Source organism: Gracilinanus agilis, chromosome 4 (genome assembly GCF_016433145.1).
Source record: "Gracilinanus agilis isolate LMUSP501 chromosome 4, AgileGrace, whole genome shotgun sequence".
In the NCBI taxonomy this organism is placed as follows: Eukaryota; Metazoa; Chordata; class Mammalia; order Didelphimorphia; family Didelphidae; genus Gracilinanus; species Gracilinanus agilis.
Genome location: NC_058133.1, coordinates 445,978,291 through 445,991,700, shown reverse-complemented (window position 1 = coordinate 445,991,700; position 13,410 = coordinate 445,978,291). Strand labels below are relative to the sequence as shown.

Below are 13,410 nucleotides of genomic sequence, written 5' to 3'. Positions count from 1 at the left end.
TGCAGCAAAGGCAAAGTATCAGGGCTAGCCTGTAGTTACTAAAGTCTGTTAAATATTGTTGGGAAAAAAGTTAATTCTTTTTGAGTTGAGAAAACCAAACCACATTGGATTAAAAAGTATTTTTCCAGGCTTCGGATTTAGGGAAAATACCAAGTACATTTTTCCTTTTCATTTAAAAAAATCTGTACACTTATGCAAATTTTCACTGGAAAAAACCTATATCTGAGTCATCAGAATGCTTATTAGAAGCAAATACTTAAGTTTCAAGCAGTCTTACTAAACTTTCTCTGCAAGACTTGAAAATACCCTTAGAATAGAATTATAAGACAAAGAACTCATCCTAAATTTGAAAAAAACAAGCAGTTCCAAGATGTATCATCAATGTGACCCACTCTGTATAATGTACTTGTCTATAAACATTGTGGAAGAATCTCAATATTTGACAGAGAATCCCTTTTTTTTGCATAAGAAGCCCAATTGATTTGGACAAAAAGCTGTTCTTGCTAAGTCCCTCTTTATTTTCTTCCAGGCTTTGATTTTACTTAAAAAGTTAAGTACCTTCACATGACAAGAATAATTATATTACCATTCTCTGGAGGAGTTACCAGTCTTTCATTTACCTTTTGTTCTCTGATTTACTCTTGAATGGTATGCCATTCAAAGAAAAAGAGAAAGATGATTTCTCCATCAAAGATCATGCTTCTGCCCCCTGATCATTCTCTATCCAGCACTCCTACATCTTTCTCCTATGATATTCATCACAGCATAGCACATGATTAAACTTTCCTAGAATGTGAAAGAATTTCAAAGTACAAACTAAACACACTTGACGTTCCTCTCATGAAGTTCCCTTCTTTATTACCTGATAAAGAGCTGGCTCTTCTTTTCCAGGAAGGGAAGGTGACCCTTTTTACATATATCCTTGGTGCCATCCCTTTTAGTCTTCTGCAAATGACTATTTGCTCCCACTATAATCCTCCCTCCATATCTTATATTCAGTCATCCTTATCTTTTAAAAGTCCTTCTAGATCCTGCCAGCCACTTAAGCTCTTATCCTATATTATTCTTCCTTTTCTCTGCCAAATACCTTGAAAAATCAATCTATACTTCTGTCCTCATTCACTTATTTCTTCATAGTCTGACTTCCAACCTCATCACTCAGTTGAAAATGCTGATCCCAAAGTTACCATTTCAGTTGTTGTTATTATAAATTAATTTTTTTAAATTAACAACCAGTTATTTTATGTCCCTCCAAATTTCCCATTTCAACTGAGAGAGAGAGAGAGAGAGAGAGAGAGAGAGAGAGAGAGAGAGAGAGAGAGAGAGAGAGAGACACAGTGGGAGGAGTGAGGGAGGGAAGAAGGGAAAGAAGAAAAGAAAACCCTCAAAACAAATATTCATAGTCAAATAAAAGAAAGCCCCACTTTAGCCATGTCTAAAAATATGTCTCATTCTGTATCTTGAGGCTTTGAGTCATTTCTCTGCTTTACCTTTAATCTTCAGGTATCACATTTTACCATTGAGATAACTAGTTAACTCTTTAATTGTAGCTTCTCTCAATGCTTATCTGTATTAATCTCTGCAGTATTAAGAACCCTGAATTCCTAGATACTCTCTTATGAAAATTCTCTTTTTTGCTCTACCGTGTGATCAAACTTCCTCAGTTTCTTTTGTTGGCTCATCATCATTTTCTAAGCCCTAACTCTTGGTATACCCCAAAGTTCTACCCTGCACCCTCTTTTCTCTCTATATTCCCTCCCTTGGTGACTTCCTCAGCCCAGGAAAGGAAAAGAGGTGGGAAGGAATTAAGAGATTATGGTCAGAAAGGGGAATTTTGGTGTTCCTGAACATGGAGGTAGTTTTTTTGTGGTTGATGATAAGATCAAAATATAACTATCTTTGTATTGATTGAGGTGGGGTGGAAGTACAGGTCATAGGAATCCAGAAAGTTGAGTAAGTGAATTGGTTGGGTTGTTTGAGTATCAGTATGTATATTGAAGTCCCTTAGTGTGAACGCAGGAGCTAAGGAGGAGAGAAAGATTGCGAGCCAAATACTAATTCACTGAGGAAAAAAAGGGTCTATCCTGAAAAGCAGTAGATAACAGCTACCAGGATTTTGAATGGATGATAGATGTAGGGTGTATAGACCTCAAAGGCCAAGAGATTACTGAGGGAAGAACATTTATAGAGTACTCTGAAGTCTGCAAAGCACTTAACATGTTATTTTATATGACAATCATAAGAACCCAGTGACATCGGTGGTGCTACTAAACAGATGGGGAAAATGAAGCTGAAAAAGGTTAAGTATCTTGCCCAAAATTACACAGCTAGCAAGAATATGAAAGGGGATTTGAATTTGGGTTTTCCTGATGGTAATACAGCTCAAGTAGTATAGTGTGTGTGTGTATATATATATGTATGTATATATATGGATAAAGTGACAAGTGCAGATCGTGTATGTGAATATAAATATATATTTATTTATTATATATTTATTTTTTAAATGTAAATGTAAATTTTAATAAAATTTAATAAAATATTTTATTAAAATATACATTTTAAAAATATTCTATTAAAATTTAAATAAAATATATTTTAATAAAATATTTTATTTAAATTTACATTTAAATTTTCTTTAAATGAAATAAATGTAAATTTAAATGTAAATTTACATTTATATTTATTTATTATATATATTTATATTTGCATACATAATCTGGACTTGCCACTTTATCCATATGAGAAACTCCCAGTATGAAAATTTTTTCAACCAATACAGATTAGCAATTGATCTGTAACTTAGATTTTTAGAGAGTCATCAAGGGCATAGAAAGTTTAATCACTTGCCTCTGGTCACAAAGTCTGAAAATCAACTCAGATCTTTGGGACTCTATAGCCACATACATATGTATTCTTTGTTGCCTTAAGACCAACCAATTAAATTATAACAACTATAGTGAAAAGGTTTCTATCTTAATGACTGTTTCCTTGAAAACTAAGATAAAACAGTTTTCTTGGCTGAAGTATGGTTTGAATCAAGCCCAGTTTAGCTTTTTTTTTTTCTATTTCTTAAAATTAAAGGATCTCACATACCTAGGATCAGAATCAATTTTGATTATAATTAAACAAGAGTTTTATTTTGTATTGTTTTTAAGTGGAAAATTTCCTCATACAGCCATTAAGCAGAGAAAACTAGAATCTGGCCCCAACAGAATAAATATGCAATTTCCTCACTTGGTAAAATAAATTAGGCTATGTGGTAATTTCTTAATCCCATAAAAAATTCTTTGAAAACTGTTTAAATGTACTGCTAACAAACAATTAGAAGCAAACTTTATATGACTAGAAGAATAAATTTGAAAACTTACCAACTCCTTTTCAACCTTTTTGTAGTTCAAAGCTTCAACTTTGGAATCCAGTTCTGCTTGAATTTGATCTCTTCTTTTCATAACTCCCTTTAAATTAAAACATGAAGTTAAAACATGTTGCAATTCATTCTGTTGATTGTTTCAACAATAATCTTATGAGGCAAAATTAATGAGTATTACAATAATGTAGACAAAATCTTTTCCACAGGGGGGCAGGCTTACTATTCGTTTGTTTCCTTTTGTTTTTGTTTTTGTTTTTTTCTGGGGGGGAGTTGGTTGGAGAATTTGTCAAAAAGGTCCAGGTTCAAGTTCTCATTTAAAGAAAGTCTTTAAGAAAAGCAAAATAGTAGAGTAGATTGATTTCTGGCCATGAATTAAGAAAAGCCCAAATGTAAATTCTGCCTCTGAAAGACAAACTACACTAACAAGAGTAAACTATTAAACCTCTACAAGCTTTAGTTTCCTCATTTCTAAATCTCTAATTTTATGAACTTTTTGGTGTGTGTGTTTTTTTTTATTTCTCCACTTTAAAAAGTTAACTTAATAACAAAGACTAAAGATTTTTTTTAAAATTCATTCCATTTTAAGAGGTTTTCTGATATACAAAGTGTTCCATTTGAATGTAATAAAGTATGATATGCTTATGAAACATTACAACTGTTGTCAGTGGAGAGGGAGTTATACATTTCAAATAGAAATACATAAAACTTTGAGTAAGTAACCCTAAGAGGTGACTTTTGACCATGGTTCTGAAACCAAGGCACGAGGGACCAATTTAATGTATGATTTTAAATAAACTGTGATCTATATCATGGTATTGAAAATAAAGGAAATGGTGCCTTGTGGGTGACAGGTAAGCCTTGATCTCAATTTGAATGATGACATTATCTTTATAAAGCTTAATCAAAATTATCAATGTATTTCCTAGTATCTTTTCAAGAGAATAGTAAGAGAATAGATGCTTTATTATAAATGAACTCAATTGCATTGCAAAACATGCCCAAAAGACTGTGACTATAAAAAAGCATGTCTATAAATTATATATAAAACATTAATGTGTAAATTTTATACATGTGTGCACATGTACATGGCATATCTGGCACTTTGTTATGCATGTAATGTGTATGTCCATATGCATACATGCATAATATATAAATGGCTCATTTGGGTCATTTTAGCTAGTAAATACATTTTAGTTAGTAAATACTTCTAAGAATATTTGTATGCATTTACATATAGATAAATACACGCATGTGTATCAGATTTTAAACTCTATGAAAGCACAGACTGTCTTCATTATCTTTGCATTTCTCCCTATATCTACTACAATGTTTTATATATATCATAAGTAATTAATAGGTAATTGTTGCATTAACAAGTGCCAGGACAATGGTATATGTGCAGTCGTCTAAAAGATTGAGTCCGGGTCCAAACTATACATTGTGATGCAATAAAATATCTGAATTTTAGAACATCACATTCTTCTAATTTTAGGGGACTGGGGGAAACAAAACACAAAGTGAAGGGTCAGTTTATTAGTTTCAAAACTTTCTTTGTAGTAAGAGCTTTGCAGGCTCTTTTATTAAAATGGACCATCAATGAATGCTCTGTGAACTGGTGATTAGCACATGAGCTGCCAGCTAAGGAGGAGAACCAAAAGGTAAGAATTCATCAGAAGAACACAACTTCTTTATACAAGCAATCAAGCAATCATCCCAAGCACTATGCTAGACACTGGGGGATACAAAGTAAAACAATTCTGGAGCTTATATTCTAAGGTAGAGACAGCCTGTATAGACACAGATATATTTAAAAAGATAAACACACGGACAGAGATAAACATATAACAAATTTTGGAGAAAAAGTTTCCTGTAGAAGGTGACGCTTGACTGATTCTTAAAGGAAACCTGGAAAAGCCAAAGGCAGATGTTAGAAGAAGAGACAGAATTTCAGATGGAGGGACTCGTTCATTGGAAGGCATGAAGATCAGAGTGGGAGGATCACATATGGATCAGCAAGTCCTATCATCTAAGAAGACTGAAAAGGTAGGTTGGGATCATATTTTAAAGAGTTTTAAGGGCTCGCAAAAAAAGTTACACCTTGATCCAGTGATACTTATTGAGTGAACAGAGGAGGGACATAGTCAGACTGGAACTTTAGGAAAATCACTTTGCCAGCTGCACAGAATGGATTCAAGTAAGCAGAACGATTAGGAGGCTACTGGAATAGTCTAGGCAAGAGGTAATTAGGGTCAGAAAGCTCTTGATGATATACAGTAAAGGTCATATGAGATAGACGTAGACAAAGAAACAACAAGAATTGGAAACTAATCAGAAGTGTGGGGCAAGTGAAAGAGAAGATTTGAAAATGGCATAAACACTGAGAACGCTGAGGGCTGAAAGGCAGCTAGGTGGCACAGTAGAAAAGAGTGCTGGACCTGGAATCAGAAAGACCTGATTTAAAATCTGGCCTTGGGTACCTACTAGCTATGTGACCTTAGGCAAGTCAATCAACCTCAGTCTGCATCAATTTCCTCAACTGTAAAATGGGAATAATAATAGCACCTATATTGAAGGGTTTTTATGATTATCAAATGAGATAATACAGTAAAACACTTAGCACAGTGTCCAGCACATCATATGTGTTTAATAAATAATTATTTCCTCCCCTCTCTTCTTTGAAAAGATGGTTGAGGGACATCTAGGTGGTTCAGTGGAAAGAGAGCCAGGTCTGGAGAAGGAAGGTCCTAGGTTCAAATCTGGCCTCAGACTGAGTTTATATATCCTTGAGCAAGTCACTAAACCCTCATTGTCTAGCCCTTACCACTCTTCTTCCTTGAAACCTATACTTAGTGTCAACCCTGAGACAGAATATAATGTGTATTTTTTAAATTTTTTTAAGAAAGAAAAGATGTAAATTAGGTGAACATAAAATAGTATACCTGTCAGATCTATGGGAAAGGAAAGATTTTTAAGATCAAGCAAGAGTTAGAAAATATTACAAAATGTAAAATAATTTTGATTACATTAAATTAAAAAGTTTTTGTACAAACAAAACTAATGCAATCAAAATTGAAAGGGTAAGTAACAAATTGGGAAAAAATCTTTATAACAAAAAACTCTGACAAAGGTCTAATTACTCAAATTTATGAGGAGCTAAATCGATTGTTCAAAAAAGCAAACCATTCTCCAATTGATAAATGGGCAAGGGACATGAATGGGCAATTTTCAGATAAAGAAATCAAAACTTCAATAAGCACATGAAAAAGTGTTCTAAATTTCTTATAATTGGAGAAATGCAAATCAAAACAACTCTGAGGTATCACCTCACACCTAGCAGATTGGCTAACATGACGGCAAAGGAAAGTAATAAACGTTGGAGGGGATGTGGCAAAATTGGGACATTGATGCATTGCTGGTGGAGTTGTGAATTGATCCAACCATTCTGGATGGCAATTTGGAACTATGCCCAAAAGGCTTTAAAAGACTGTCTGCCTTTTGATCCAGCCATACCACTGCTGGGTTCATACCCCAAAAAGATAATAGGGGAAAAGACCTGTACAAAAATATTTATAGCCACTCTCTGTGGTGGCAAAACAATTGGAAAATGAGGGTATGCCCTTCCATTGGGGAATGGCTGAACAAATTGTTGTATCTGTTGGTGATGGAATACTATTGTGCTAAAAGGAATAATGAACTGGAGGAATTCCATGTGAACTGGAATGACCTCCAGGAATTGATGCAGAGTGAAGGGAGCAGAACCAGGAGAACATTGTACACAGAGACAAATACACTGTGTGGCACAATCAAATGTAATGCAATGATCCAGGACAATTCTGAGGGACTTATGAGAAAGAATGCTATCCACATCCAGAGGAAGAACTGTGGGAGTAGAAACACAGAAGAAAAACAACTGCTTCATTACATGGGTCGATGGGGATATGATTGGGGATGTGGACTCTAAGTGATCATCTTAATACAAATATTAATAATATGGAAATAAGTTTTGATTGAGGACACATGTAACACCCAGTGGAATTGCTCATTGGCTATGGGAGGGGGCTGGAAGGAGGGGAGGCAAAGAACATGAATCGTGTAATCATGGAAAAACTTCTAAATTAATAAATAAAAATTTTCAAATTAAAAAAAAGATGATTGAGCACTCAACAGTAATATGGAAATTCATAATGAGGGCAGATTGAATAAGGAAGAGTTGGGAGAGGGATAATGAGTTCTTTTTTGGACATGCTGAGTATGAGATGTCTTAAAGACAAATAGTTTGAAATGATCAGTAGGTAATCAGTTGGTGAAGTAGAAAAGGAGTTTAGGAGAAGGACTAAAACTTGATATATAGTTTTGTGAGTCATCTGAATAGGAATGATAATAGAACCCATGGAACTGATGAGGTTACCTAGGGGAAAAGTACAGAGAAAGGAGAGAAGTCTTAGAACAAAATTTGGGGGTTCATCCAGTTAGAATCACTGACATGAATAACAGTCAAACTAGTCTGCCTAGTCAAAAAGACTGAAAAGGAGAAATCAGGCATATAAAAGGAGAACAAAAAGAGAAAATTTTATGAAAATGTAGAGAGAAAAGACTCTAGGAGAAGATGATCAACAGTTTCAGAGGCTACAATATAATTATAAAGGATGAGGACTGAGAAAAATGCCAGTTGATTTGGACATTAAGAAATTGCTAGTAACTTTGGAGAGAGAAGTTTCAGTTGAATGAGTAACAAAAGCAAGACTACAGGAGGTTTAGAAGAAAGAAAGAAGAAATAGAACTGATAACTATAGATTTCTTTTTTACTGTTACCTTCCATTTAAAAATCAATATGTGTTTTGGGTCCAAGGCAAGAAGAGCACCATAAGAAGGAGAATGGGAGTTATGTGACTTGCTCTTGGTCAAAGGACCTCTCATCTCTAGGCTGGCTCTCAATCCACTAAGTTACCTCATTGCCTCTTGCTTTTTTAAGGATGAGAACCAAAGGAAAGATATAGGTAAAACACAGGTTGGGAAATATTTCTATGATAACATGATTTTATGGAAATATCCTTTAATTATATCCAATTCATTTTGCACTAAACACACACATCTTGCTTATTTTATAATTTAGTCCTAAAAGGGGATTCACTCATTTGGAAGGAACAGCATGTACAGCATACTAAGGTATTATAACTATGGCAACAATATTTTCTATCTCTAAAACTGGGACAAATGATATTCCTTTTGAAAAAAATCATAAAAATTAAACTTTCTTTTCTGAAATTGTGACAGTCCATGAAGGTATAAGACTTGGAGATGACTAGTAATATATTTTATAATTGGGTATTCTGATTTCAGCTGATCCATAAAAGAAGAAAAGCTCTAAGGAAACAACCAATACCAATTCTCATCTGGCATATATTGCCCTATAAATAATGTAGTAGTAGTAGTAGTAGTAGTAGTAGTAGTGGTAGTAGTGGTAGTAGTGGTAGTAGTGGTAGTAGTCTTAGTGGTAGTGGTGGTGGTGGTGGTGGTAGCTGATCCTTATAATAGCCCTGGGAGATTGGTGCTGTTATCTCAGTTTTATAGATGAGTACATGATAATGAAATTAGATCTGCCCTGCCCATCCTTAATCTAATCACCCAAAGGTGAGAACATCCTCACTTAATTCACAAGTAGGGAGGTCTGTGACCCAAGTGTTCTAGAATGAATGAAGAATCAAAATGTACTGACTGCCTCCTGGACAGTCCTAAGAAAAGCATCTGTTGTGATTGAACACATAAACTAAGAGGAAGGCACAGGAAGTGGCACAAAAGAGACCCCTTTAAAAGAGAGCTACCAGTTCCCATTAGTTCAGTTCAGTCAGTTCAGCTCTCTTCTGCCTGGAACTGGACCTGAAGGAGTGCTGGCTGGGACCTTGGACTCGCTCTTAGGCCTGAAACTGAAGCTGGAGAATCTCTGGCTAGGACCTTGAATTTGGTGAGACTGTTCTTAAATCTCTCCCTTAGAACTACATGAGGGGAGAGAAGAAGGCTAGAGTCCTACCAGAGTAAAGCCAGGGATTGAGTGCATAGTCTAGTTCAGTGATTCCCAAAGTGGGCACTACCGCCCCCTGGTGGGTGCTGCAGAGATTCAGGGAGCGGTGATGGCCACACTTTTTTTGTATTACATTCTATTCTGAGTTCAATAAATAGTTTCATAATCTCCAGGGGCGCTAAGTAATATTTTTTTCTGGAAAGGGGGCAGTAGGCCAAAAAAAGTTTGGGAACCACTGGTCTAGTTCTTCGTGACCACACCTTTAAATATTAATATCCAACTAAAAACCCCCTTTTTCCCTTTTACAGTAGGAAACTGAAGTAAATAAAGATTAACTGACTTGCCCAGGATTAAAAAGCTAATGTCTGGAGAAGGATATGAATTCACATCTTCATGACTCCAAGTCCACAATTTTATCCATCTAATTGCTTTACCATAAACCAGCTTTCTGGTTTATCAGTGGCCATACTTTGTTGTTTGGGAATCAGAGCTTAATCACCCTGGGGTGAATAGATAAAATTAAGTTCAGGAGCCTATCAAGTTAAGTACTAGAGACATACCTGAGAAGGTGACACTGTCAGGTCCAGTTTGTCTAACTAACTAACTTCTTTCTTGACTGTCTCTCAATTTCATTAGCAATTATGCAATACTATACAGTGTATACACACACACACACACACACACACACACACACACACACATTGCTAACAGTTATGGTTGTCACTTAATATCTCTGACATTCAGTTTCCTTATCTATAGAAAAGTGATATTAATATCTGAATTGCCTACTGCACAGAGACTAAATGGGAACATGAATTTGAAAGTCAATGAAGGTACTTCAAAGTATTATTCAAAATTTGGGTGTCGTTGCCCATAACAGAAAGCTATACTCTGCCTTGAAGATGTTGGAATTTTACTCAGAACTGAAACAACTGAAAAATTGAACTCTGATTTTCAAGTAAAGGGCCAGAAACATGCTAAGATTATGAAAAAAGAATGAATCAAAGAGCAAGCCAAGTGTATGTTCTGAGTTAGGTTCTGAGTAATGTACTGAAGATAAAAAGACAAATTAAATAGCCCCTTCCTTCAAGGACCTTACTTTTTTTTTATGGGTGGGTGGAGATAATATAGACACAACAAATAAGTATTTTAGTATGTATAAAATATAGAAAAAATCATTCATGGTAATTTGGGAGGTGGGGAAAAAAGGTACTAGTACCTAAAGTTATAATGAAAGACCTACTTAATGTCAGAGATGGAACCCAAACTAAGATCTGAAGAACAGAAGGGATAATAAGGGGCAAAAGGGAAGGAGGAGTATATTTTGGGCATGGGAGAGAGTCAGTGAAAAAAAAAATCTATAGAGGAGAGATGGAATGCCATACAAAAAAATTAGGAAGACCAATTTGGATAAAGCAAAGAACATAAGAAAAGGGAAAATATATGATATAGCTAGAAAGTTAGGTTAGTCAGTTTGTGATGGATGTTAAATAATGGAGGAGTTTTCGCTGGATTCTAGAAGGATATGTGTTTTAGAATGATCACTTTAGCATTTTTAAAGTATCTGTAAGATAAGGAGGCCAATATAACTTGAAGAAAATTGTTTAATTACTGAAGAAGCAAACTGGATAGAAATGATAGAACTAAGAAAATATTAAGTGTTCAGATGTGAATCTGCAAAATACACAATTAATAGATCAAAAAGCATTTATTATTTACTATGCATTGTGTTAAGTAAGTACAGGAGATTCAAAGAATGACAAAACAGAATCTGTCCTCAGGATGCTTACCACCTGATGGAAGAGAGATCATTTAAATAAACAGATACATACAGAGAAGATGTAAAAGAGTTTCAAAGAATACACTTGAGCAGAAGAGAATTAAGTAGATCTATGAATGAAACTAAGAACCTCAAGGAGATGTTTTTGGTAAAGTGCTTGTTTGTGTTTGTGTGTGTGTGTGTGTGTTTTTCTGGAGTAGAACTACTCACAAAATTATATTTTCTTTGGGATAAATTGTGCATGTGTTTGTATTTTAGACTCATATTTCTTCTAAGGCCAAGACAATCAAGCCCTACTTGTAGCAGACCTACCATCAGCATCTCAAAGGAGAATAGAGAATGGGATTTAGTCAAAATATTTATTAAGCACCTACTATGTGCCAGGAACTTTGGTAAAGCACCAGGAATATTCAAAAAAAAAAAAGACAGTTTCAAAGGAGCTCTTAATCTCTGATGTAATATAATACATCAAAAGAAACTGCAAAAGGAAAGGATAGGATGAAATAAAGGGGAATACCATCTAGTGGATTACCTGGAAGATCTGGGAGGAATTCTCCACAGTCCACCCTCAGAAGGGTCCCAGGGGCAGAGTTCCAAGGAAGCATGAATGTGGAAGGATTGATAGATGAAATTTTGGAGAGGGTGATGAAGACTTATTAAGGACTGACAAGTTCAAACTTCTGTGGAGAAATTTTTAGATTGGAAATTGAGGAGAAGAAATGCTATAGAACAACCTTGTTTCTACTTTTGTGGGCATTATATGTTTTATACTTTCAATTACAAAACCATTTTCAGATATTTGTGGGCTGTCATGCAGAAGATTTATTCTGCTTGTCTACATGGGCAGGACTTGGATCAATAGGTGGACTTGGCAAGGAAATAAACTTAGGCTTGACATCAGGAAAATAATTCTTAACAACAATAGCCATCCACAGAGGCCCAAAAGATGACCATTTATTGCATATATGAGGGATTCCTTACTCCCAATCAGGGCACCTAGATGGTACAGTGGATTCAGCACTATATTTGGAATCAGAAAGACTCATCTTCATGAGTTCAAATTCAGCCTCAGATACTTACTAGTTGTGTGACTTTGCCTCAGTTTCCTCTTCTGTAAAATTAACCTGGGAAGGAAATGGTAGTGTCTTTGGCCAGAAAGAGTAGGATCTGATGGTAGTGATGGAACAACAGCAACCCCTGTCTTGTTTAAACCTGTAATACCTACCTCCTCACTGTTCAATACAGACCTCCCTAGTTTTAAATTCCAACAAAATCACTTCTTTTAATGGAAGCTTCCTCCAAATGCACTTAATTTTAATGTCTCCCCTTAATTATTCTCTACTTTATCCTATATATGCACCTTGCTTTGTATATATTTATTTGCATTTGTTTTCTCCCTCCCACCCCATTAGATTGTAAACTCCTTCAGGAAAAGGACAAGCCATTAAGACTCTTTTGGTATCCTTCCCCCATGGTTTCTCTGACATCTTTTTAACTCCCAACTAAAAGCTCATCTTCTCCAGGAAGACTTTCCCAATTCTACTGAATTCCAGTCTCTTTCCTCTCTTAATTATTTCCTTGTTATCAGATATAGAACTTGTTTGTATATATTTGTTTGCTTGTCTCTCTCATTGGACTCTAAGCTCTGAGAGGACAGGGACAGCTTACCAATGCAATGACTGATATATAGGAGGCTCATAATAAATTATGGTTTTTGGACAAACAGGTATGGATTGCACAAAGTGAGCATTGAGAGTTTTCATATTCTAAAATTATATTGTTCTGTTATGTGAATTTAACATAAATCTGTACCTCTTTCCTTTTTAAAAGGAAAGTTTTAGGGGGCAGCTAGGTGGCTCAGTGAATTGAGAGCCAGGCCCAGAGACTGGGGACCTGGGTTCAAATCTGACCTCAGACACTTCCTAGCTGTGTGGCCCTGGGCAAGTCACTAGACCCCCTCATTGCCAAGTCCTTATCACTCTTCTGCCTTAGAACCAAGACACAGTATTGATTCTAAGAGGGAAGATAAGGGTTTCAAACAAACAAACAAACAAATAAATAAGTATCAGTCTCACTCCTACCCTTTGGGTTAAGAACAAAGCCTGAGACTTATCTGTATAAGGCGGGCCAGGCTACCTAGTGTCTACAGAGATGCTCCCCTCTTGTCCCACATGACTATTGGCATCTGGAAGACTGGCCTCTGACCTGGATTGAAGGTAAATCTGTCCAACTAGGGAGACT

At 35.5% G+C, this 13,410-nt stretch overlaps 1 protein-coding gene across 2 annotated transcripts in view; it reads right to left on the bottom strand.

Moving 5' to 3' along the window:
- Positions 1–13,410, bottom strand: part of SNX7 (sorting nexin 7) — a 103,404-nt gene that overhangs the window by 41,408 nt on the left and 48,586 nt on the right. For both annotated transcript variants that reach the window (XM_044672109.1, XM_044672110.1), the window contains one exon: positions 3,369–3,455. In XM_044672109.1, coding sequence (XP_044528044.1) covers positions 3,369–3,455 — 87 coding nt within the window. The remainder of the gene's footprint in view (positions 1–3,368; positions 3,456–13,410) is intronic.